The sequence below is a fragment of the Nyctibius grandis genome, chromosome 6, assembly GCF_013368605.1.
Source record: "Nyctibius grandis isolate bNycGra1 chromosome 6, bNycGra1.pri, whole genome shotgun sequence".
Lineage (NCBI taxonomy): Eukaryota > Metazoa > Chordata > Aves > Nyctibiiformes > Nyctibiidae > Nyctibius > Nyctibius grandis.
The window spans coordinates 39,272,037-39,299,688 of record NC_090663.1 but is presented as its reverse complement, the minus strand read 5'-3'; the positions used below and the strand labels follow the sequence as shown (position 1 = coordinate 39,299,688).

The 27,652-nt window shown below is 39.5% G+C and overlaps 1 protein-coding gene across 20 annotated transcripts in view; it reads left to right on the top strand.

The window, feature by feature from the left end:
* The window catches only part of TENM3 (teneurin transmembrane protein 3), a 472,906-nt gene that overhangs the window by 331,478 nt on the left and 113,776 nt on the right, over positions 1-27,652 (top strand). For 18 of the 20 annotated variants that reach the window (XM_068403619.1, XM_068403624.1, XM_068403625.1 and 15 more), the window contains 2 exons: positions 6,216-6,308; positions 21,331-21,569. In XM_068403619.1, the coding sequence (XP_068259720.1) occupies positions 6,216-6,308; positions 21,331-21,569 (332 nt within the window). The remainder of the gene's footprint in view (positions 1-6,215; positions 6,309-21,330; positions 21,570-27,652) is intronic. The other 2 variants (XM_068403637.1, XM_068403627.1) reach the window with 1 other exon arrangement.

Genomic DNA, 27,652 nt, shown 5'->3' with positions numbered 1-27,652 from the left:
ACTAAGAAATCTATCCTCTCTCTAAAATCCACAGTGACACTCTTTCCCCTTACAATGCCTATTGCAGAGTAATTGGACTCAGTATATTAATTTTTCCAGACAAGCATTTTCCTTCCTGTTCATAATCTGTGACTTCTGACTGTTTGAAGCAATTTCTTGCCTTGCTTGCCAGATGTGTTGTGTGTCAAATATATACTGCCATGCAGATCAAACTTCAAGGAACTTTCAGTAATACTTTTTAACTCTTGTGCTTGGTCCCTTTAAAGAAATACCCATGTGAAGCTAGGTGTTTATTAAAGTGGTCTAGGATTTGGTGAGATGAAATAACTCAGTTCTGGTATAATGATAAACTTGTCCTCATTCTTTTTTTGTCTTTTAGAATTGATAACCGGCTCTAGGAAAGAAGCAGCTAATATAAAGAGTGATGCTAGCTTCTTTAGATGCAGAATGATCTATAAAAAAATTCCACAGGACTTACTGGCACAGAGCTGAATTTACCTACAATGATTAATTAATACCCATGTAACACTCAGCACTGATTTTTTTTATTAACGAAAACCATAATATTCCAATTTAGTCATCAAACCGAGCATTAATAACTATATTGAAGCTGACAGTAATTCTTGAAGATGTTTATGGAGTCCCTTCAGTTCATTCTTTGAATCCCTTTAAATTAAGTTTTGTAGCAAAGTAAAGATAGTCCAGTTGATTTTGACTAATTTAAAACATACGTGACCTCAAGATTCTCTGTTAGGTAGTTTTTTCCCCATAGATGTTTCAGGCAACTCTTCTGTCAGAGTGTTGGGAATGGCTGTTCCTTTTCTTGGACCCTCCTGTATTGCTTATGTGACACAGACACTGTGGAATAGGATTCCACTGAAGGGATTTCATCATCATACTCAGACAACTTAGTATATTAAGAAAGAGTTTTCTTATAGTGCAAAGAAGTTTGTAGTAGGAATAAGATGTTTGACATTTTCTAGGCACTGGTTAATCTCCAGTAGACGGGTAAGGTCTTTGATGTTTGCTTCTGTTGCCATATATGTTTTTATTGCATTTATAAAGAAAAAGATGTAGGACTTGAGTAAGTATACCACTTCCAACCTGGAGAAAATATTTTTTGCCGAATAGAGTCGTTTCATCTTTTAAGTGTTTCTGATGAAAAGCTAAGGGTGTTTGATTGTTCAAGTTTTGAACACTTGTGAGTGAGCTGAAATGTGAAAATTTCACAGAAAAACTGACGGAGCCCTACTATAGTTTCTCTAATAGTCTCACTTGGTTGGAACTCTGGAGGTGAAGAACCCATCTTATTTGTCATTGATTTTTTCCCTTTTTGGTTAAGGTTCCCTACTGAGTGTGATTCTTAGGCTCAGTTTCAACTATATTAACAACTTTGTGATAGGTCTCCTCCTTCATCCTTTTCTCAGTCTAAAAGAAAGTTTATTTCGTCTTCGGCAATATTTTAGCTTATGCTCATAGTCAGCTTTCCCCCCCCCCTCTTTTTTTTTGTCTGACTTAGATGACAGCCATTTAGAGGTACAGAATGTGAATGTCAGCATATATACATAGCTATCTTTCTATCTCTATAGGCTCATATTGGTGATGGGTGGCATAAAAATGACATACAACTTGCTGTCATGTATAGCTGGATAGTGAATAGGCAGTTTTTATGTATGTGCATGTTGGTGAGAGGGATGTATTTGCAAAGCCTGAGGGAGGTTTTAGTCCCTATCATGCAGTAGTAATGGAGGTGACTTCAAAATACGTATTTCATAATACTGAATTCAGTTGTATGTTTAATAGAATATTCTGCAATTTGGCTCTGTGTAGAGTTAATACTTTTCTGTAAAGCATTGCTGTTACTCGTTAAACGGATGAACTGTGAGGCTGACAGATCAATAACGTCCAACAGAAATTCCAATTTATGGTTTTTTAAATATAAAAAGACGCTTTGCTTAAAATTTTATGAGGGCCTAAAACTGTAACTTGGATTACATGAGTGCTTCTTTCATCTTTGATGCCATCCTTAAATGACAGTGAGGTTACTGAGCAGTGGAGGTCTTCACTCTGCTGGGCCTAAGTAAAATCTATGTTTGAAAAAAAGCAAGACAGTAAAAAAATATTTCCTACAGACTGCAGGACCTTTTCATTGGACATTTAACGACCTTTACTATTTGACTCTTCCCCAACCTACTGCAAGCTAGGTTCAGCTGTAGAAGCAATAGGTCTGCTGGAAAAGCCAGCACCATATTAACTTTTGAAGAAATAAAAAAGCAGGACTATATTGTATAACTTTCCATTTTGTTCTTTGAATTACTGGTTGGACAGCCAGAATCATGCAAATGCATGACTACATGTCAGGTGTCTGAATATTATAAATTCTGATTAAGTAATTAAATATCAATAGTTTTTTTATTATCATTGGTATTTAAGTTTTTATTCACATACTAGTTTTAGTAATGGGTTCTTGAGCACCGGGGATCATTGGTTACATTCTCATGGCTTTGCATTCTAGTAGGATCTAAATTACTGATATTTAAAAATACTTAGTAAATCACTTCTTCAAATGCTTTCTCTGTTAAATATTTGAATGTGCAGAATTTTTCTAATGCACAATCAATTATTTATGTTAGAGATGTGCAGAGGAAGAGTGTGTTAGAATTCATAAATTTGTTGATAAAAGTAAGCTGGTAGCATCTCTTAGTGCATTTCTCAGGCAATATTTCATTAATTTCAGGCATTGAGTTCTAAGATAAATTTGTCAGCGAGGGGAAATTTACATGTTCCAGTGAAGGAATAAATCTCTGGGAATATTATATAACTTTATTCAGAATCTGTGCTAACATGTCAGTGAATCAAAGAAGAGCTTTGCTTTTTCTTACTTGATTTGCCATATAACACCTCATTGTTTGAAAGATGGCTATTTTGTATGAGGGACTGTGAATTTTTTATAGAAACTAACCAAGAAACTAACATGTTTTTCATAGTCTATACTGATACTGTTTAGTCTTCTCTTACCCCTAATTTATACTTAAAGATAGAGTGGGTAGGAACATTACTGTATTCAGTTACTTATCTACTGATTTTACTGAGAAGAATGAGGGAAAGTGGTTGAAGAAATACTTGACGGCTGGAAAATATTTCAGCATTTTGAAGGATTTAATTCAGGTACTAGAATACCTCAGAAGTGGTACAGACAATGTAATTCCTAGAATGTGTTACTTCAAAACCATTCTGCCAGCTTGATCGAAACTTCGTTTTAGAATGTGAAGATTTTAGAAACTCCTGAAGTGTGATGAACATACCCATATGTCTTTATTGGGGTGGATTGCCAATGAAGCTAGCACCTTCAGTATTGATTAAGGTGTGGAAAGGATGTTGATAGTTTCCAGGGAAGTCTTAAATCAATTTGTGTAGAGGCTGATTGATTGTCTGCAAAAGCAGTGTTGCTGGAGGTTAAATTCTGCTCAAAGCAGCTATTTTACGCATTCCACCCACTGAAAACGGTGCCTGGTTTAATCAAATTCAAACTTGTTCCATTGTGTAAGTCTTCCAGGTTTTCACACATGGACCTGATAAGACATGTTACTTATATTGAGAAGGCATGGTACAAAATAAAGTCAGAAACTAGGGATGGAGTTCAAGTCCTGCTCCTCTGAAGACTGCATGGATCATTGTGGGCATGCCACACGGCTGGTCTGCAAGTTGAGGAAACAGGGCTCTACTTAAATTGCCAAGAGCATAAATGCATTCTTAAGGAAAGACATGCTATAATTATGGGGTCAATATATACACATGTTAGACATGTTCATTATGTCAAACAAACAGTATTGTTTTCAAAGACTAAAGCTGAATTTAAAAGTTCTGTTTTCTTTTGACATCCTCATGCAGTCGGGTGCCCACGAAGCATCTGTGTTTAAATCCTAGCACACAGGCCCATATGCTTATAAGCTTCCCTTGGTGTCAGTAGTGTCTGTCTTTAGATTTTTTCTTGATCTCTCTGGCACCCTTCCTGCTCAGAAATCCCTTGCTGTCACTATGAGTACTTGGAATTTGACCACATTGTGTATTTCACAGAATCACACAGAATCACAGAATGTCAGGGATTGGAAGGGACCTCGAAAGATCATCTAGTCCAATCCCCCTGCCGGGGCAGGATTGCCTAGACCATATCACACAGGAACGCGTCCAGGCGGGTTTTGAATGTCTCCAGAGAAGGAGACTCCACAACCTCTCTGGGCAGCCTGTTCCAGTGTTCAGTCACCCTTACAGTAAAGAAGTTTTTCAAATTTAAGTGGAACCTCCTGTGCTCCAGCTTGCACCCATTGCCCCTTGTCCTGTCAAGGGATGTCACTGAGAAGAGCCTGGCTCCATCCTCTTGACACTTGCCCTTTCCATATTTATAAACATTAATGAGGTCACCCCTCAGTCTCCTCTTCTCTAAGCTAAAGAGACCCAGCTCCCTCAGCCTCTCCTCATAAGGGAGATGTTCCACCCCCTTAATCATCTTCGTGGCTCTACGCTGGACTCTCTCTAGCAGTTCCCTGTCCTTCTTGAACTGAGGGGCCCAGAACTGGACACAATATTCCAGATGTGGCCTCACCAGGGCAGAGTAGAGGGGGAGGAGAACCTCTCTCGACCCGCTAACCACACCCCTTCTAATACACCCCAGGATGCCATTGGCCTTCTTGGCCACAAGGGCACACTGCTGGCTCATGGTCATCCTGCTGTCCACTAGGACCCCCAGGTCCCTTTCCCCTATGCTGCTCTCCAACAGGTCTGTCCCCAACTTGTACTGGTACATGGGGTTGTTCTTGCCCAGATGCAGGACTCTACACTTGCCCTTGTTATATTTCATTAAATTTCTCCCCGCCCAACTCTCCAGCCTGTCCAGGTCTCTCTGAATGGCTGCGCAGCCTTCCGGCATCTCAGCCACTCCTCCCAGTTTTGTGTCATCAGCGAACTTGCTGCCAGTGCACTCTATTCCCTCATCCAAGTCATTAATGAATATATTGAATAGAACTGGTCCCAGAACCGACCCTTGCGGAACTCCGCTAGACACAGACCTCCAACTGGACTCTGTCCCGCTGACCACTACTCTCTGGCTTCTTTCCTTCCGCCAGTTCACAATCCACCTCACTACCCGATCATCCAGACCACACTTCCCCAGTTTAGCTGCGAGGATGCTGTGGGAGACCGTGTCAAACGCTTTACTGAAATCGAGATAGACCACATCCACAGCTTTACCATCATCTATCCACCGGGTTATGTCCTCATAAAAGGCTATCAAGTTGGTTGAGCAAGACTTCCCGTTGGTGAAGCCATGCTGAGTGCCCCTAATGATCCCCCTATCCTTGATGTGCCTAGAGACAGCACCAAGAACAAGTTGCTCCATCACCTTTCCAGGGATGGAGCTGAGGGTTTCATCCCCTGTCTCTTAGGCAAGCACTGATAGTCCAGAATTCAGCAGTATTTACAGAGTATTCCTTGAGTTTATCATTCCCCTCTTCGAAGATATGCATCCATTGAAGGAAGCATGGACACAAATTTTTTTTCCAATACTAATCTTTTCCTGTTTTAGATAGGACAAAAGAAATATGCAGTTCTAAACAAAATAATAGCGCTTAGCTTTGTTTCTTCCCCTTCATTTTCTCGCCATTCCCTGAGAGAGCCAGAGTCTGTGGTCCTTCCTTTCCCTCCCCAGCTGCTATGCAGTGTCGTTTGCAGAACATGAGATCTCCACTCACTCTGGTAGCCAGCCCTCTCTATATTTTCTGTCTGACTGGCTGTGCCAGATAGCCAGCAAGAGACTCTGTTTTAATAGTCACGATTTTATTACTTCATCTCTGGTCCAGCTTCATCAAGTAAACAGCATCCCCCACTATGCACTGATCAGTCCTTAAGCCTGTCTTGCCACGGGCAGCAGCCAGGAGTTTTATTCAAGCACTTGCACATAAGTAAGGGATCACCAAAGAGTAGTGATCCCCTAATAGTAGCCCTGTGACACCGTGTCTTCAAGTTACAATCCAGCATGTAGTTGAGAGGACAGCATGGAAGGCAGACAAATCCCACATTCAGAGTGTAGTTGCAGTTTGGCACATCTGTGGAAAAAGAAAGTTATGCAACAGAATTAGTATATTATTTTTGTGGGATCATCCCATTCTTTAGTTGGAAATTGCCACTCTAATTTCATCTTTTTGTATCTTTGTGTGTAGAGAATTAGGAAATCAAGCAGTCCTTGCAAATGGTCATGACAACCTTATAGAGATGGATGTGTTTTCTCCAACATATCACGATAGCAGTTATGGGTATGTGACTCTAAGTGTTTGCATGATACTAACTGTTGACACAGAAGACAAAATGTGATTTAAAAAAGAATTTTAGTTACGATGGTCAAAAACATCTGGGACAGACTTCTTCATCTTTATATCTGATTTTTTTTAAATTATACTTTAAATAATTTGTCATACTGACTCATGGTAAATACATAATGGTAAACTTTGACAGCCAAATCTTGTTTGTTTTCACTTAAGAAAATAAGAGTGCAACTGAGGTTGTATTAATTCTGTGTGGCCTGATTCTGCAAGCTGTTGCAAACTATTTGCATGCTTACACATTTGCCAGATCTGATCCTTAGTTTGTAATATATTTACTACTTAGCAAATGTTTGGTTTAGAAATATTATGACATATTAATGTAGCATAAGGAATGACCAATCAAAGAAGTTAAGAAGAATTATGTATCTAGTCTGTGATATTCTTTACCAGCTAGTTTGAAATTGGAACTGCTGATAAATATATAACTGGAAATAGAGAATTCCATATAAATGAATATTTCAATTTATTTAAATACATTCATATTATAGAACTGTGTCATATCTAGTTAACTTTGTCATTGATATCTGCCTTATATTTGAACTGTGTTTTGATGTTCTTATGCCAAATCAGTATACTTGGTTTCTGATCCACATATAGAAAAATAATCCCTGACTAAGCAATACTATTTCTAATGAGTTCCAGCTTGTTAATCAGCACAGGATGCTAAATTTTAGTAAAGAATTATTAATCATAAATTTACCTTTTCTTTTTTTGTTTATATGATGGTAAAAATCAGAGCTTTATGTCCAAATTCTGTTTTGCTAATTGTAGCTCTTAACATTATAAAAAGGATAAGGTGCTATTTGATAAAATGAGATCTGTGTCTGCCCATTAATAACTAATTAATCTGTAAAATATATTGACAACGTACATTGATCTGCTTTGTGTTCCAAAAACTCTTAAACTTTCACTTAGCCACAAATTAAAATCAACAGCAGGAGGAGAATGGTATGTTAAATTCAATTGGTTAATCATTATCAGCAAACTCAAAGATACTGCAGATATTTACTGGAAGACCCTAATATATTTTCTTTAAAGTAAAAATGTAAGCATACTGTATTAAGAAAGAACAAACCCAAATATTATTGTTCCCTGTAGACCAATTACGATACAATACTGATTCAGATGCATAATTGCTGAAGTAAAGTTAATAGAACCATGCCTGGTTTATGCTTTATATGTTTGTAAATGTAAACACTTTGGCAAATGGACTATGCTATATGAAATTCCTGTTAGTTGATACTAATTCAGGTAACAATACAATGAAATTCGTCTTGTTTGTAATCCCTTCATTTTTAAAATTATGCTAGCAGGGATCATCTCCTGGTGTGAAAGTTGTCCAGAGGTAATAACACATCAGTTCCAAAGCGTAATAGATTTGAGACTACAACATGCTATCAGCATGAAGATTCAGTTTATCAACCTCACTAACATACTGTGTCACAGCTAGAATCATTATATATTTGTTTCTTTGTTTTCATGTCATGTGTGTGTTACGTTATGATATACTTTCTTATTTTGTATGGCTTATGGAGAGAATATTAATCTAATGAATTTGACAATTTCAGTGCTAATGATTATAATAGAAATAGACATTTTGCATATAAATTCTAATGATTCATAGGCCTAGACCTACAGAATAGTTGTTTATAGCTTTGAGAGATATGTGCACAGTGCATTAGTTATCATAAGACAGCTGGAAATCTCAAAGTATTTTAACGGTAGGTATTGTTGGCTTTACTTGGTACCACTATTCTTTTCTGTGATATGTAAACATATGTTAGTATACATGTTGACAAATCAGCTTAGTTTGAAGTAAAAGATCTGGTTTTCTTTTACCTAACCTGATGGTCCTCTCCCCAAGTCATCTAGATGTCAAAATCTGGAAAAAAAAAAAGATTGACTATCAGCAAATGACTGTATTTATATTTCTTATAGATAAAGCTTCCTAGCATTTTCTATTTCTATAGAATCTTCTAATTTTCTGAAAATTTCATATTTTTGCAGAGTTGGGGTTGGAAAACTTCCTGTTGTAGTTAAGTAAGAATTCTTTGCAAGGAGGTTGGCTGGGGATTTTTGTCATCTGTTGGGGAAAAAGTTCAGGAGACGACTAAGTAATGAATCTCACATACAAATTTCAGTTCTAATTATGTCATAGAACAGGATATATTTCCATACTGAAGTGTTAATCTTTGATTGCTAACAAAAACACCTAATACTGTGAATATCTGGTTTTATATTGTGGAACAACTGAGTCAGGAGGAAGGTTTCTTGGAGTAAATGGCAATCCTAATGATCCGTCATTTTAGTATTATTAATATAGTTATGTCTTGTGGTCAAACCATAGGTAACTATTCATAGAAATTGCATTCATTCAATGGTTATGCCATGAATCTGGCTGTTTGAGTGACTGCTGGTAGCGTAGTTGTGGCAGCACAGAGTTCATCTTGGGTTATCATGGACTCCGAATTGCAGTTTGAGCATAACTCAGGCAAAACAGGAGGACAAAGAACATCTGTCTGGTTAGACAGAAGATTCTGAAAACTAGAGGAACAAAGTTATGGAAGCATGTTGTTTAGAGAAGCGATGTCTAGCATTGTTGAGAGCAATGTGTTTTGTGAGCAGTAATTGGCTTAATTGTGCTTTACTTGGGAAGGGACTGTCTGAAAAAAGAAATACTTAAGAAATCTAGAAAAAGATTAAATAATAGTTTTCTTCTTATTTTAGCCCCCCCCTCCCCCCAAAAAAAAAACAGCCCCAAAAAAACAAAACAAACCGGTGGTTGCATCTGACTCTGGAGTGAAGCATATTAAAGAGTATGTTTACAAGACTTCTTGCCCCCATTGTTATGGGAATTGAGATACGGTAACAAGGACTGCAATAGCTAGAGTGTGAAAATTCTTTCTCTGCTTGAACTTAGAATGACATCCTAAGCCACAGCATACAGCAGGGGTTTGTACCAAGAAAATGACCTGTTCTGTGAAAAAGATAAAACAAGATGATGGTTTTTTAATATAATTGAGAGATTAAAGCCACCCCTGTTAAAAAAAAAAAAAAAAAAAAAGGATAAAGAATGATTTCCTGCTTTTCCTGAAGAAGAAATGCAAGAGAACCACAGCTATGGACATCAATAAGTGAGCTAAGGTGACATGAATCTGGCTGGTTGCAAGCTTCCAAGAAAGTACTAGCAATTCTCTGGATTGTTTCACAGATCCATTATGATGGAAACTTCAGCCTGCTTGCAACTTGAGGCAAAATCAGATCCTATCCGTCACTGGCAGAATAATACTTCACTTCTTTAACTTCTCTCTGGTTTTATCTCCTTTTAAAATGTCCAGTAGCTCAGCCAGGTCTTCCAGCTGCAGACAAAATTTCAACCTTTGTTCCAGCTTCTGAATTAATCTTTGGGTAAATAATTCGCTATGAGTCTCTCTTAAACCACATCTGCTTTTTGAAATTGTCTCCATGTGCCTTCTGAGACATTTAGAGCAATTGTTCTCTTTCAGCTTTATGAAGACAGCAACTGTAGTAAAAGAGATGGGAGGACTACTTATACGCTACCTTTCTTCTTTGATTTTCTTCCTGGAAAGCTTAATGTATTCAATATTCAAGTCAGGAACTGGCCAAGATTAGAATACCTCATCTCAGAGACAACTTTCTCTCTTTCTCTCTTTGTCTTGGTAGGGATATGATTCCAGAAGAGCGGAGAACAAGATAAGGAATTGTAATATAAATTCTTACTGCTCACATGAGCATTTCCAATCCTCACTGCAAAATTCAGACACTTTCCTCTACTCTCTCTTCCTTCGGAGAGAAGAGAACTGGAATAGCATGAACATTGTCAGTATCAGAAAGTGCACTCAGGGGCTGTCAGGTTCGCTTCAACTGCTGCGTCCTTCAGAACTGAATATCAACAGCAATATCCAGAGCCAAGTCACTTACTGTAACCTAGGTGGAAGTCTGTGGAAGTACTAGTCCTCTGAGAGACTCAGAAGAAGCCTGTAAGGAGAACAGAGCCACTTGATACTTTTTCAGGAATACATAGGTCTGGTTTCACTTTCCTCTGAAAGGTAGGTGATGGGACAATCCTGCAATGAAGAGTATGAGTTACTAAAATGGTGGCAGGTTTCCTTGCTTGCCCACCCAGCACCATGAGTCGTCCTTTGCATCCAACTCTCTTGCTCACTTCTGCGAAGTGTGGCTTAGCGTTGTTTGTTCCCTTGCTGATCTTCACAGAGTGCAGCATAGCAGAGAGGAGCATGGAAGAGCAGGCTCCGCAGAGCCATCTGATTCTACTGGCTCTTTTGATCCTAGACCTGCGTTTACGTATCATAGAAGTGAACTCCTCCTTCCCTGGGGGAGAGAGCTAGCAGCCTGAATCTGAATTTGGAGGAACAAATAATAGGATGTTTACATGTGACCTCTGCATGCTGTAGCACTATATTCTTTCTTATACCACCAAGAAGGCAGGTGCATTGCAGAGGAAGAGATTTACTCTTGCACACACAAAGAGAGGAAGTTTGGGGCTTCTGTCAGTATCCAGTCCTTCAAGTCACCGTGTCCTGGTGGCTTTCACAGCAGTTTGGGATACTGTTGTGTCTGAATTGCTGTTTGAAGCTTCAGCTGCAGGTTGCCATGCCTGACTTCTCCAGGCTTTCTCCAGCAGTAGCCAGCAGTGCAGTGCTAACCTGCCAGGGGCCAGATGTGAAAGAACACACAAGCAGTAAGGCAGGCACTTACAGCCCTAGTAGTACTTTTTTTGTTTCTTGGCTTTCAGTCTTCAGTTTGTAAAGTCCTCAGTGTAAACCCACCCAAAATAAAGCAAGTGTTACCATATGTAAAGTGTTTTTCTGAAACATTTGAATAAGCTGTTAGAAGAGGCTTATCTCCAGTTCCCACAGATGTTTCCTCTGTTTTTGCATATGGATAATAGCTCTCTTCTCTTCTCTTTCTTTCTTTCCCCTAAACTTTGATCATCATTTGATCTGATGTGATCTTGGAGCTTTTTCCGGGATTATGGTGGTATTAATATTGGCTCTGAGGAAGCGGAAATTCACTTTTATCTCTTCCTAAGCAATTTTTTGATTGCGATTCTGCACAGAAAATAAACTGAGACAAATTCACAGCATAATGTAGTTTCTGTGATGGCTTAGATTTATGCTAAATGCAGCCATATGGTTCTGTGGAAGTCAGTCATAAGCCTGTGCTAAAGGGCAAACACCACCAGCTACAAGGTTTCATCTCAGAAGAATGTTAACAGAAGATGAAGACAGGCATAAAGTGCTCACAGAGAAACAAAAATCTAATTCCTTCTGGAGCCTACTGGGAAAGCTGATCTCATGCATCGGTGAACCAGAGTTCATATGAGACCTAGCCAGTAATTTCTGTTATCTTTTACATCTTCCTTATAACGCAGTCAGCAGAGATTAATCTTCTTTTTCCATCTGCTTCCTCAACCCAGTGCAAGGAATCAGATTTATTGATGTGATCTATCCATTAGTGAACCAGGCGGAGCTCTCTAATGTCAAGTGGCAGGTGAGGGTCATGGTCTCACTCAGAGAACCCAGTTCAATTCAGCATGAATAGGCTCTGTCAGCAACGAGAGAGCACACCAGTCAGTAGATGCAGTGCAATGATTGATTGTGATCTCAGACCACTGTTTTTTCCACAGTTAATGGTTTTCTTCTGATTCTGACAGTTAATGTATCTGGTAGGGTTTTCATAAACAAACAAAAAGCATGATAGCCTATTCCCAGGGGGGAAAAATTCAGCTGGTTTGCATTAAGGAAAGTCAGGGAGAGATAAATACATAAACTGAAATGAGCAAAGCTGGAGCAAACTAAAATAGCTGCAGCTGCATATATCTATCCTCTCTTGAAGTTACTTTCTTAACATTAATTGATTTCTTTGTATGGAAATGGCAAATAAAATGCTAGGTTTTCACACAGAGATAGGCACACACTACCTCTGCATGTGTCAATAATGACGTATTTGAGGTAGAGAATGAGATCTCCCATACCTCAGAAGTCAGTTCTGTCTGACTTTCCTATGCCATTTTGAACCATTAGAAAAATAAAAAGATAAAGCTGCAGCTACCTTTATGTCTTGCTTGCTTACATTGGCCTCATGGTGCTGCCAAACTGTTGTAGAAGGTGCCATTACACTTTTGAAAAGCAGAATTACTGATTGCTGCTGTCTCCGGATAGGTGCATTTTGAATCGGAACCATTTTTGGACAAAATATGGTATTTTATTTTTAGTTCAGGTGAGCAATCATCACAGCTGTATTCATTGCAAAACAGAATAATTACAGTTTTTATTCACAGAGATCCAATAATGCCATTATATTAAACATCAAGATCAAGTCATTAGGAGTACTACCGAATTCCAAGCAGAGAAGTCTTGTCTCTTGAAGTATTGGTCCTGAGAGGTAAATGTTTCACCAAAACATAAATTCACTAAAATTTACATTTCTCTCAACTTGCATTCACTCAAAGTGCATTCAATACAAGGTTTTTTTCTGCCTTTTGAGGCTTAGGGGAATATGATTGCCATGTTCCTAATTCTAGACGTGTAAGGTGTAGATACTACCACTTTGTGCCTTGGAGTGAATCCAGGGTAGTGGATTGAGGACCTTAGCAGAATGGATAAGAACATTTACCTGGGCTTGCTTACAAATGTCTTAATTCATATAATAATGTCCCCATGTTCAACACTCCTTAGAGGCAAACAGATAATGTTTAAGAGTTAGATACTGGCAGATTTGAGTTGATTTTGGGGGGAAGATTAACCTATCCTCCACAATGTAAAAATTGGTGTGCTCACTTCATAAAGTATTTAACCTGTGATTACAGAAGACAGAACGGTATTACTTGGCTGGAAGAGTCAAGTAAAGTACAATGATCTTTTGAGCCAACAGTCGTCCCCTGTGCTGGTCATTGCTAATATGTCCAGGGTTTTTCTCAAATTGCAAGGAGAACAGGTGAGTCAAATATAACAGATAAGTGGACTTGTTACTTACATGGAAGAAATTTTTAGTCACGGATATACTTAAATATTTGGGGACCTTTTGGTACCTCAGGGTAAAAAAAACAAATGCACAAAATGTTAGGGATAGTTTTTCATTCCTCTTCCACCTCTCCTCAGGGCACTTTCTATTCTGTTATCTTCCAAATGTCAGTTTTGTTATATTCTGCACTGAAACAACAGGTATCTGAAAATAGCTTTTCTCAACTCCATGGTTGCCTTTGCCTGACCCATAAAGAGCCTAAATGTTGCTGGTTTTGCTTTAGGCAATTACTTTTTAATGCTTTTGTATGTTTTACCCTAAAAATAAAGTGAATCAAATAGTAATATTATACAAATTTTGTCTTTATGTACTGCGGGGCAAACAGTACATACTCATTATACAAGAACAAGGGAATAATCAGTTGAATTTGATAGAAGAAAATACATTTTGACGTGATGCATGTTTAGCCTACAGAACAAAACGCCACAAGAGATCAGTGAGAGCGTGAGTTTTGGACTATTTAGAGAAAGCGTGAGCTGTTAGTGAATGAGTAGACTGGAAGGCATTCATCCCCTCCCTTTGTACTGGCCATTTTCAGACAGGATATTCTTCCTGGTGATATGCCCTACTGCAGTAATTCCTGTTTCTGCTTATTTGGTTACAGTTACACACAGATTTTGCACGTGTATCTGTTCTCTATCAAATAAGATTATCCTCCTTCTCCCCAATTTTTGGAATGAACTAACTTGCTCTTTGTACTGCATATGCTTGTGGGTATCCTACACCTTACACTGTTTTTTAGACAGAGACCTTCTTCAAAAGTCCAGGGCAGAGATTATTTCTTAACACTGAATCACAGAATCACAGAATCAGCCACGTTGGAAGAGACCTCTGGGATCATCGAGTCCAACCGTTGCCCTGACACCACCCTGTCAACTAGACCATGGCACTAAGTGCCATGTCCAGTCTTTTCTTAAACACATCCAGAGATGGTGACTCCACCACCTCCCTGGGCAGCCCATTCCAATGTCTAATAACCCTTTCTGAAAAGAAGTTCTTCCTAATGTCCAACCTGAACCTCCCCTGGTGAAGCTTGAGGCTGTGGCCTCTTGTCCTATCGCTAGTTGCCTGGGAGAAGAGGCCGACTCCCACTCCACTACAACCCCCCTTCAGGTAGTTGTAGACTGCAATAAGGTCACCTCTGAGCCTCCTCTTCTCCAGGCTAAACAACCCCAGCTCCCTCAGCCATTCCTCGTAGGTCAGACCCTCCAGACCCTTCACCAGCTTGGTCGCCCTCCTCTGGACTCGCTCCAACACCTCAACATCTTTCTTGAAGTGCGGGGCCCAGAACTGGACACAGTACTAAAGGTGCAGCCTCACCAGTGCCGAGTACAGAGGGACGATCACTTCCCTCAACCAGCTGGCTACACTATTCCTAATAGAGGCCAGGATGCCATTGGCCTTCTTGGCCACCTGGGCACACTGCTGGCTCATGTTTAGCCCACTGTCGATCAGCACCCCCAGGTCTCTTTCCTTTGGGCCGCTTTCTATCCACTCTTCCCCCAGCCTGTAGCGCTGCATGGGGTTGTTGTGGCCGAAGTGTAAGACCCGGCACTTGTTCTTGTTGAACCTCATGCCGTTGGTCTCGGCCCATCTATCTAACCTGTCCAGATCCCTCTGTACAGCCTTCCTACCCTCCAGCAGATCGACACTGCCACCCAGCTTGGTGTCATCTGCAAATTTGCTGAGGGTGCACTCAATCCCTACGTCTAGATCATCTATAAAGATATTGAACAGCACCGGCCCCAGAACTGAGCCCTGGGGAACACCGCCAGTGACTGGCCGCCAGTTGGGCTTTGCCCCATTCACCACCACTCTCTGGGCTCGGCCATCCAGCCAGTTTTTAACCCATCAAAGAGTCCACCCATCCAAGCCCCAGGCAGCCAGTTTGTCTAGGAGAATGCTGTGGGAGACAGTGTCGAATGTCTTACTGAAGTCTAGATAGACTACATCCACAGCCCTGCCCTCATCTACTAAGCGGGTCACTTTGTCATAGAAGTAGATTGGGTTGGTCAAGCAGGACCTGCCTTTCATGAATCCATGTTGGCTGGCCCCGATGCCACGATTGTCCTGCATGTGCCGTGTAATGGCACTCAGGATGATCTGTTCTATCACCTTGCCTGGCACCGAGGTCAGGCTGACAGGCCTATAGTTCCCTGGATCATCCTTCCGGCCCTTCTTGTAGATGGGCGTTACATTTGCTAATTTCCAGTCAGCTGGAACTTCTCCAGTTAACCAGGACTGCCGGTAGATAATAGAGAGTGGTTTGGCAAGTTCATTTGCCAGTTCCTTCATTACTCTGGGGTGAATCCCATCCGGGCCCATAGCCTTGTGGGTGTCCAACTGGCACAGCAGGTCACTAACAGTCTCCTCCTGGATTACGGGGGGTTCACACAGCCCCCCGTCCCTAACTTCAGGCTCTGGGGGCCAAGTCTCCTGAGGACAACCGGTCTTGACATTAAAGACCGAGGCAAAGAAGGCATTGAGCACCTCTGCCTTTTCCTCATCCCCTGACACTACACTACCCTCCTCATTCAGCAAGTGGTGGAGGCTCTCCTTGACCCTCCTTTTGCTGTTGATGTATTTGTAGAAGCTTTTTTTGTTATCTTTAACCGTAGCAGCCAAATCAAACTCTCAGTTGAGCTTTGGCCCTTCTAATCTTCTCCCTACACAACCTGGCAACGTCCCTATAGACCTCCCAAGTTACCCGACCCTTCTTCCAGAGCAAGTAGGCTCTCTTTTTTTCCTTTTATAAGGAAAATATATAATGCCTTTTATAATGCAGTCTATAGCTGTTCTTGCTCAGTGGTCTGCTGGTAGTGGTCTGTAATGATCTGAAGAGCCACATATCATTAACACCATCATGGAACTGACCAGACTGCATTTAAGACAGGATAGGAGACAATACTGCAAGAAAACCTATACTGCAATGGTGCTACAGCATTTGTTACTGATCACAGTGGAATCTCTCTATTCAGAAACAGAACCAAACTAACAGATTTATTCTACTCTAGAGTCTTCAGGTGCTGGTAGTATATAACAATACACAAGATTCAAGGATTTAGGAGGGAGGGAGGGATTTAGGTTTTTAAAGCACATCTATTATAAATACAGTTTTATTCTGGATCAATGATATTGTAGCTCTTAAGGTGAGGAGTGTTTTGGTTTTGTATATGCATAAGGCTTAGCGATATAGACCTTTATTCTATGACAGCAGTCATCATCTAAGTAATAATCTTGCACAAAATAACAATAGCTGCCTTTAAATCTCACTGGCGAGGAGACAAAATATGATGCATATTCTGACATACTTAGAGAAGTTCAATAGAATTTGGCTGGGCCTTATTCATAATCCTGTGTTTAGTACAAATTTTGTAAAAGTCCTGTGCGACTTTTAATACATTGTGACATATTGGCCATCGGATTCAGCACTCTATTGGTGTGGTTGTGCTGTATGAAATACTTTAAAACAGAACTAAAATGCTACCAAGAAAGTTGTTGGAAATTGTAAGGTAGACTCTTTCACATGGCTTCCAAGTATATGCAAAGCATTCTCTGTATGATGCCCAAAACCGGAGAAATCATAGCTACACATCACAGTGAATCTTGTGCGAGGTGAAGCAATTTCAGCATAAGCTAAAAAAAAAGAAGTCATGTATCTAATGTAAAAATTATATTAGGAATGTTAAAATTATGCAATAATTCTATACAAATTGAGACAAATCTGTTTAAAAGTAATGTGGAATATTCCTTTTTGCTTGGTGATAGTTTATTTGTATAATATCTATGCTCCCAGCAGTCTGGAGTTTGGGGCCTTCCAGACGTGTTTGTGTAATATTGCGTTCATTGATGCATAGTATCCATTTTCTTCTAAACTGGGGTCAGAAGTTTTTGTCACAGATCCGTTCCTGAAGAAAGTTATTCTAAATCGCATTTCTGTTGCTGGACACCTGGCTATCTTATATCAGAAGTATTTGGACTTATGGTCTGAGCCTTACTGTCCTTGAATGTTTTGATAATCTATCTCCATTTCTCGAAAGACACAGTTTTCAGTTACCTTAATCTTTCCGCCCAACTCATGGGGTTTTTTATCACTTTTTTCCCCCTACTTCTTTCCCATTTACTGAATTTAGTAGAGAGTGCTTCAGTTCTATTTTCCACAGAGGAAGTGGCTGCACAGAGAAAATCTTATTTGATATGAATCTTTCCCCCACGCTTGAGGAGGAAGAAAACTGTCTGCCTGTCAGCAGGTGCACACCAGCAGCTGGTGCTCAGAGAGTACCAAGTTAAATTAAAAGCATGATTATTTTACTCTTATTCATAAGCTTCTGTTTTCTGAGTTGACATCTTTGAGGTTTTTGATGCTGCGTTTCAACTTTTAGGGGCGAAAGCTTAAGTAAAATGCCTACCATTTGTGAAATAAGGGGACTTCCCCACTGTCTTTGCATCCAAGGATTAGTTTATGACATAACTTTGTATTTTGCTACCGTTCTTTAGTTTAAGTTTGCTAGGTACTGAATTCTCCCCTCCTAAAATGTTAAGATTAACTGCACTGTTTAGTAGAAACATATATTGAATAAGCAGACAGAAATATATATTGAATAAATGTAAAAGTAGAAGATTATTTGCTTTAAAAAGTGAATTGAATTATTTAATAAAATCAGTTAGTCTTGTGAAATATTAGCATGATTCGCTGGATTTTTGTACTCTAAAGCTATATAAAATATTTAAAGTGCTGCTTACATGAAGATCTAGCAAGTGCTTGTTAGATGATCAATTTTGAATGGAAGATACAATATTGCAGATGCTGTAAGCTCCCTGTGAGACAAAACATAGTGTAATTGCTGGTAACTTGGTGCCTGGTCAAGTAGTGCAAACAGTTTAGGCTTTATAAATTAGCTATTTAAGTTGCATGGTTTGAAAAGACAAGGTAGATAGATATATAGATAATTAAAATCATTTGTGGATAGGTTATATTTCAAGAGCATAAGAATTTTGGCATTATCTGGAGGCAGCCTGGATTTGTTGTCAGATACCATATCCTTCTGAGTGTCTCATAGGAACGCTGTTTGGCGTGGCTCAGTGAGGCAGACAAGATGTGCAAGTCTGATAACGTTAGACTTTAAATACTTATCACTCAGAGTTAATGTAGCAGGAGAGTCTCTGACAACTTTGTTAGTAACTCCACTCCTTAGGAATAGAGAGATCCAAACAAATTTTCTTAACCCAAAGGAAGATGCCAGGCTGGCTTTTCTGTCATTATTTTTCCCTCGACATTCTCCAGCCAGCCCGTGCGGCCACTCTGACATTGTATTCATGGGATTCGAAGCAAAGGAGGAGTAGCTTAAAGTGAGGAGTCGTGCTGTGTGCTGCCTGGGACTACACACTGCTGAATTCACATATAAAAGTCACAATTTTCTTTCATTGCCTTGATGCCTGAGGGGGACTGTCAGAGTTATGACAGCTCACGCCACCACAGATACGCGGCCATCTCACAAGTTTATCTATGGGATTAACTCCTCAAAGTCTTTGAGAATATGGGTTACAGTCTCTAGTAGGCTGTGCTGTACCAAAGCCAGCATCTCAGCTCTCACTTTCTTGGAGGAGAAAAAAGGAAAAGATCAGAGGTTGACTGTTCTGTTGCATTATTTTGTTAAAGCTTAGAGTATATGGAGTTCCATTCAAGTGCTCATATAATGCCAGTTTCCATTTTTAGTCTGTTGAGCCTGACAGTGAGAGCAGGAGGATGTGAAAATTGCAAGCTGGTCAGACAACTTCTTATTTTTAACATGGAAGCTGATGTTTAGAAGTATTATTATCATATCTGCTGTATGGCTTTCCTGCAGTCCCCCAAAATGGTACACATTGCACATAGAGAAGGAAACAGCCACCTTTGTATTTGGCATTTTCTTGACATCTATGTAGATATTGTTTGTAAGATGTACCTGGACATAGCATTTACCATATGTAGCCAGAAATGAAAGTGCAGTAAAGGTCAAGTGGGTAAGACACTTTATTAGGACTTAATGAATCTACATGCTTCTGTGAGTCTGTAAAATCAAAGTAATGGTGTTGTAAGGTGTAAAACATTTTTTACATAGGGCTAGTTATTATTATTTTGGTGTTTGCTACATAGAAAATGTCACAACTTGTAATGAAGTACCTTCTTAGAGAGGATTTAAACCACAAGGGCTTTGTCTCGTTGGTAATCCTCTGAGCTCAGAAGCCAAGAAAAATTGTGATGTGCTCTTGTGCATCGGCAGATCTAGTGCATATCCTTCTGTTGTTACTGCCAGCAAGTTTAATATTGTTCAAAATTAAGTAACCCATGCAGCATATTTCATAGGATCATGTTTGTAATGCAAATATTTTCAAGAAGAGGGCTTATGCCAAGATGTTCTAATTCATCTGTTAACCTCCGTAGCAAAATCACCTGCAAATAACAAACCTTGTTTATCAACTTCTGGTATTTTTCTCAGGCTGCAGTGGGGCAAATTAAATTCTAGTGTCTCTGCAGCGCATTTCTGACAAAGTCACTATACCTGTATAGGTTGGTCCATTACTATGCAAGGATCCAAGCATGGGTCCTGGAGGATGAAAGTCCCATCAGCTGAGAAGCAGTCCACAGTGCCACGTGGTGTAACTAGAGGGCTTTCCCCTCCACAGCTAGCTTATTTGGTGCTAGATCCTCTGACCCATACTGCCTGGGTGGCATGCAGTAGGCAAACACAGTGTAGACGTGCACTTGGCTTCAGGAGGACCTGGGTATCAGCAATTCATGAGTGTCTCTTACCTATTAAAAAATGCAAACACTTCTCTAGTTCTGTTTAGCTGTTCGTGCGCTTGGTAAGTTCAAAATTCTCCACAGTGTGCTTTCTTACCATTTTTTAGCTATAATGTATTCACTTTGCAAAGCCTTATTAGGTAAGGCCAAGCCTTACACAACAGAGTTGCCAACTAACAAATTGATGGAAAAACCCCTGGTGCAGAAATCTTTGGCTGAGGTTCTGTTGTTCGTAGAGTTGTATACGTGCGTCAGGAAGAAAAACTCGAGGTACTATATGCCATGCTTAGAGGCTCTTCCAAAATAATTATGCTTGCATGAACTAAAATTAAAGGATTCTACTGTAGATAGGCCCAGGGAGTAATATTTCTTTTAGAAATCTTAATTGAACAAGATTAAATTTATTGGTAACTCACAGAGCGTGTCTTAACTTTGGCTTTGCTTTTCGTTTCTGTTGCTGGCTGTGGTTCTTTCTGAGCACTTACTAAATATGTTTCTTTAGAGTACTTCGCAGGCTGTAACTAGCTGCTGTATCCATGATCAGATCTTGTTATGGTAAAATTATGTGCAAGGAGATACGAATTAGTGAACTGAGTATTTAGGACACAAAAAAAGAATCTTTTAACTGACTGATTTTGGCAAAGTTGCCAAAAGTTTGTATCTGAGAGACTGCTGTTTTCTTTGTACTTAACCCAGGAAAGCTGTGCTAAGTAGTGTGGGCTATAGTCAGATTGCTCATTATTGGCTTTTTAATGGAGTTCCCTGTAGTCTGTAGTGGAAGCCAACAAAAATAAACAGAAAGCAGCAGAAAGCCTGCCCCTACTTGTCCGATAAACTCTGCAAGACCTCCTCCCTACCGTGCTCTGTTTTGGGTAGTTCTGTTTCCTGTCTGGATACTAGTGTGTTACTAATGTCTTTTCTTAAAGGGAAAGTGCCTTTCTTATGTGTGAGTGTCATGACAAGTATTGCTTCTGTGACCCTTTGTAGGTTGGATGTTGTTAGCTATTTGAAACATAGGTAACATTAAACAGAAGAGGTATGACTGCCTGTGCTCCAGCTTCGTTTACTTTTTTACTTTACCATACACTCTTTCTTCCACAGGCATTTCCTATTCAAAACAGGAACAGGGACTACACCGCTGTTCAGTACTGCAACGCCCGGGTACACGATGGCATCCGGCTCTGTTTATTCCCCTCCTACTCGGCCACTACCTAGGAACACTCTATCCAGAAGTGCTTTTAAATTCAAGAAGTCTTCGAAGTACTGTAGCTGGAAATGTACTGCACTCTGTGCTGTAGGGGTCTCGGTGCTGCTGGCAATACTGCTGTCCTACTTTATAGGTGAGTCCCATTTTTTATAATTGTCACCATGAGTAGGGATTTCTGATGGATTGTATATGGACTGTGATGTACTAACCTTTAACTAGCAAAGTTTTTGGTAACAGCAAAAACCACAACAATGATTTAATGAAAACTCCCAATTGTTTAGAGGAAATAGAAAATTTGAATATTTTGCAAGCATTCTGCAGCATGATAGTGGGTTAGTTAACATCAAAGTAGTATTTGAACTGCAATTAAGCTATGTGATGTCTCGTTCTTATGGAAGTATGTGTATAATACGGGCTGTAAAAATTCCGTAATGTAAATATAACTTGCAGCATATCCATGGAACTCTTTTACTCTCATTTTCCATGAAATGTAACTAATACAGCATTTAGGAGTGCTAGCTATCACTTATTCCATCATTATATACACGTATGTTTGTGCGTAGAGCTAGAGCAAAAGTCTAATACAGACCTTTGTTTGCAAGATAGGGAAAATAATTGTCCAAAAGGACACCATGCAGAGAAGATGGAGACTTCTTCTTCTCTTGTGGGTTGTTTATTTTTAATTATTCTCTCTTTTCTCTATTTGTTTGTTAAATTCCATTTCCCAGTTTTTATTGTAGAGGATTTCCTTAATTTCTTCATCTCTTTAATTATTTAATTTCATAAATGTTTGCTATAAGTATTATATAATTTGAGTTTTAGGCAGTTAATGGGGGCAGTGCTTGTCTGTGAGAAAAATGTCATTGACTTTAATAAGGGAACAGAACAGGCTCTTTTTGTGCTTGTAACTTCTTCTGCACCTTTGTCCAGTTTACAAATTTTTTCACCTTTGAGTCCATAAATGGTCTTCAAAGACTTTCTTTTAACTGATTTGTTAATTAGAAGTTTAAGTCCCCACAGTTATGGAAATATAAGTGTAAGGGTCTGTTTTTTGGTGTTCGTTGCACTCAGATTCAGAGTCTTGAGAAGTCAAGAAAGGAAAATAGAGGAGAGTCAATCTCTCCTTCCTCCCTGTTTTTAAAAGCAGTATAAATTAATATTAAAGCCTAGAAGGCCTTGTGATGCTTAAATCTTCATTGCCTTTGTTCAAACAGGCTTGCTGCATTTCAATCAAGGCACAACGTAAGCTGCATAAAGCCTTTGAAGTAGTTCTTACTGGGCTGAAGTGCCTGTGAACAATGCAAGAAACTGGCTTGCTGAGTAGCTGGAGAAATTCCTTCATACGCCAGCAAAGCAGAGCTCCCTGAGCACCCTTTCCATCTCAGCTCCCAGCCCCAAAGAGCAAAAGGCATGTGTGTAAATGTAGGGCTTGCCACTGCTGTCCAGCCCCTTTCAGTCATTGGATTTGTGGTTATCTTATGTGAACGTGCACAAGAGTATAAAGGTGTGGTTTAGAGTTAAGCTTTGACACTGCATCTTTTTTAAAGTGGGATTGAAATAATCCCATTTATAAAACACATTAATTGCCCTCAGTCTCCATAATATTGCCTCATAAGTCATCAGCAGCAAACATCTGGTACTAAATACAGAAATACAAAAGAAGGACTTCCGTATGAAGTATCATTGTCAAGAACTGGGAAAAACAGCCATATAGATAGTAAAATATTGAAGACTTGGTTCTGAGCTGAGCTCTACACTTTGCTAGCCCCAAAGAGCCGGATTACTTATGAATCTGAGGGGCACAAGAAGATAGCTGTACCAGATTATTTCTTCCGCAGGCACATTAAGAAATATAAGCATGTCTAATGCGCCTCTATTCCTGTATTCGGGAAAAAGAGCCGAGCTTTCCAGTGAGTGAGAGCTTTCAGCTCCACACATCATTTATTCACATACCCTGTAAAAAAAAACCAAATATAGCTGTCCAACACTTCATGGACGCATGCCAGCTCACATCCTTGCTGAAGTAAACAATGTGCAAGGGCCTTCCTCTGCCCATAGTCAATAGGGAGCTCTTCACCTACTGGTGATATTACACATATTTCAGCTAACTCAGCAATCTAAATGTAAAATCCAGCACTCAGGGACGCTCTCTAGAGAACTTCGGGTCCATAAAACCATGAATGGATTACACTCATTCATATATGTGGTTTTCCCATCTCTACAGATGTAATATCAGAAATACTCTCCATTTAATAGGCCATCCAAGTATAAATCGGTGGAAATCATTAATGTAAGATGGAAACAGTCCTTCATCTTGGTTAACCATTTCATAGCATAGGTGTGAAAGGGAAAAGACTGCGTAGGAAATTGGTCATAACATAAAAAGATGGGAAGGACTGTGGTATTGTGTGACCTCTAGCATCCCATGACATGCCTCTAACACAGTGGTCTGGCTTGTCTGCTGAGGTTTACAGCAGCCAAGGTGGTGGTATGTCGTATTTGTAAAGCCAGTTTGGGACTTATTTTGTACTTCACAGAGAGACGTTGGCACAAGCATGAAAATGCTACAGCTCTTGCTGCAGAATATGCCAGTACACATTGATAAGGAACATAGTGTAGCTGATGTCCACTGTGTGAGTGTGGCAGCTGCAGACTGCAGAACTAATAGGACTGCTTGCCTGGTGAACGGTGGTGTAACCAGGCTGTTCTCAAAGGGGCAGAGAGATGAACATGTCATGCCCAGACTTATTTTAGTTGTGGTGGGTATGGGGTAGAGAAAGTGACTTCAGACCCCTCTGTCTCTGCTCAGGCAGCATAAGGCAGAAGAGACAGTTTGCTAGACTTCATGTCTGCCTTTGCAGAACTGCTCAGTCAATTACTGCTCTGTCAAGTAGCCCAGATAGAGCAAGGAGCTGCATCAAGAGTCTGGTCTGTCTTGCACTTCTTCCATCACTCTGACAGGACAGATTCCTACGTTTACAAAGTCTACAAAGAGGAGGTGAGGGCACAGGATGTCAGCATGGGGAGAGACCAGAGCAAAAGCTGCATTGTAAGGCCCCTTACTGCAGTCTTGGGGGTCACAAGGAATTGAAAATGTTATTTCAGTCTGAAGGAAAGTAAGTCTCACTTCCAGCCTCCCTGCATATTCTTGCTTTTGTAGTGCTCGTGGTCTCTCTGAGCCGTTTTGCAGTGTACAAAATGTTTAAGTTTACCATTCTTGTCAATGAGACCTGCTAATTTTTAGAGAAAATAGAAGTGAGTTGTGGAAAATGTTGATGCTTTGTTTAGAGGCTTAATCTACTGTTAAATGGTTGAGAGACAAGGAATTAAGCAACAGAAACATGCAAGTGCTGAACCAAAAAATAGTAAGGCAACATATAGAAGAGTGAGATTAAAAAACAGTAAAGGATTCAAAGAAAATCTCCCTGAAATAATGGGTTAAAGAGATGGGGAATGAAGAATATAAACTGCCTCATTTTGAGACGAAGATTACACTGGAATTTCTTCAAGCTGCTCATTTGCTTAACTGCTATCTATAATCAGATTTGCAACCAAGGAAGAAAACAACCAATTTTTTTCCAGCATAAACATTTTAGAATCTTTTTCCCTGTTTGGAAGGCTAGGAAGAGCAGTATTAAATTTAAGCCATGAAAGAGTAAGAAAGTAAGAAGTTGCCTTAGTTTGACCTCTTTCTATATACACATTAATAGTTTTACCCAAACTTTGTACAGGAAGTCTGTGTGAGAGCCAGAAATAGAGTCCAGCTTTGCAATGTGCAAGACAAAACAGAACTTTGTCCTTATCCCCATGGCTTACTGCCTCATTCAGCATCCATCACATGCAGTGAATGAGTGAAGGGAAAGTTTTGTAGAACAACTCCTAGGTCAAATATGGGCATCAAATCAGTTTCGTATGTAACCTCCATCCTTCAGTTCTACGTTTTGGGATCTTCTCTGTCCCCTCTTGGTTTTATTAAGGGGAGGAGTTTGTTGTTCTTGGGTGTGTTTTTTTCTAACAGAAAAATCCTCTGTGCAATTACAGAGAACTGCATCAGTGAGGAGGAGTTGTTTGCAATATGTTGTTGCATAGCACAAGCTCTGACCATCTATGGTAACAGATTGGTACTGTACTAATTATTTCTTCTGTAGTGTGAATTCAACAGCTGGATGAAATTAATGAGAATTTGGGGACATCAGGGCCCCTCTTTCTTCCCCAGGAATTGCTTTGGCAGTTGATTCTCCATTGCCAATGGCACTATCTTGACATTGTCTAAGTCAATACAAGTAGTTAATGCCATTTTCACTGTGCATGGAACCAAAGAGACAAGCAGTTTTCCTCAGTCAGTGCTGGAATTACCCAATACCAGATTCAGTCAGGTAGGCTTGAAGGAGTTGCATGCTGAATGCCTGTATGACATGCATCTGTCATGAATGTTGTCTTATGTCTACTAAATAGGTTTCTATCAACATAAAACATTCTTTGAATACACAGTGAGACCTGACCTTTTTAGTCAGGCCTCTGCTGTCATGACTTCTTCACAACAATCTGTCATACTTGAAAGTCTGTTGAGCATTTTACCCTCTGCATACCTTGGGATTGATCATTTTGTTAGCCTTAGCTCCACAGCCAATGGTCAGGACAAGAATATACACCAGCCAGCTATTCTTTGCGATAAAGAAAATATTTAATTATCAGTGATAACAGAAGGACGTCTCTTCTATAGGGGGGGGAAAAAAAGGAAAAACTGAATTCTATTTAATTATAAAGGCCACAGGACTATTTTTATGACTACTGCTTGCTGTGAGCAGTTAAGCACATCCATTTTGGACAGAAAATCAAGCTAACATTTAGACTTCACAACTGAAACATCTTCTGGGAAAACATATATTGTAGTTTCTCATTCTATGAGAAACAGTAGAAAAACTGCTGTTCTTCTATGACGCAGAGATGACCATACAGTCATAATGCAAATTGCAAATGAAATGTGAATGGAAAAAAGATATCAGACTTGAAAGCCGTGTTTGATAATTACAGATAATTCATATTTTCCACATTTGTATAAAAATAGATACATTGTGCTTATTCTGTGGTTATTACATTGTGCATTCATGCTTTTTGTCCATCTGAAAATGTTACTGTTTTATTGTTATCTCAAGATAGTAAAAGTAAGCAGAAAATTTATATGCTAATAGATTTCTAATAATGGACAACTATCTTCAGAGTTATTTCAAAAATGTATTCAAAATAATAACAGAGCAACTTAAGACAAGAGGTTTTAAGGTAGAAAGAGAAGAAGGAGGTAGCCAGGAAAAATAGCAAACAAGTTTCATCATTAGAGGAGACTGACACAGAAGGATGGAGGGTGTGAAAATTACAGCGGAGGATCAACTAACTATCCTGTAGGTGAGTTTTAAGTAATCCTTAAAAATCAGAAAATAGTCTGTTTCTGCAAACTGAGGTTAATTTTCCATGTCTCCAGTGCTGTTTCTGAGTTTGTTGTCTGTGGTACTCCCATATTACTCAGGATTTAGTGTGACAGCTGCTGGCATCCGCATCTGTTCCCATATTGCAAAGGACCAGATGCCTTTCCTGTTGGGCTCTGTGGCAGAAGTCATAGTAGGGTAGAACCACCTTCCCCAAAACTAATGGACTTATAACATGACAATTATTGAACTGGATTTTTATGACTAAAGCAATGACTAAATATACCTGTAATCAAAAGGAATCTATTTTATTTTATCAATAAAGAACAATATAATATTTCTTCTTGATTGCAATGCCAAGTTAATATTATTCTGCTATTTGTAAAGCTCAATTACTGCCAGGAATGAAGAAAACAACTTAATTAATAATGCCATTTAAATGGAATTTTTATTACAATACCCAGCATAGGTATTGTAATTAACAGGCATGAGGGAGAATATAGTTTAGTTGCCATTAATCACCTATACTTTCATTATGTGTTTATAGAAACTGTTTTTCTCATTGACCTGCATTTAGAGTACTGTAATGCTGTTGTCACTGAGAGCTTCATCAAGAACTTTTGTTTTTCCACATTCTCTCCCCATTTCTGTCTGCTTCCCTATGTTGTGCTGGGACCTTAGCTATGACTGGAGCTTCACTGAGGTGTGTGGGTTGGAAATATGTTCCCTGTCTGCAGATAATGTGGCACATTTTTACAGTTTGCGAGTTTTACGCTCTCACCCCATTTCTCAT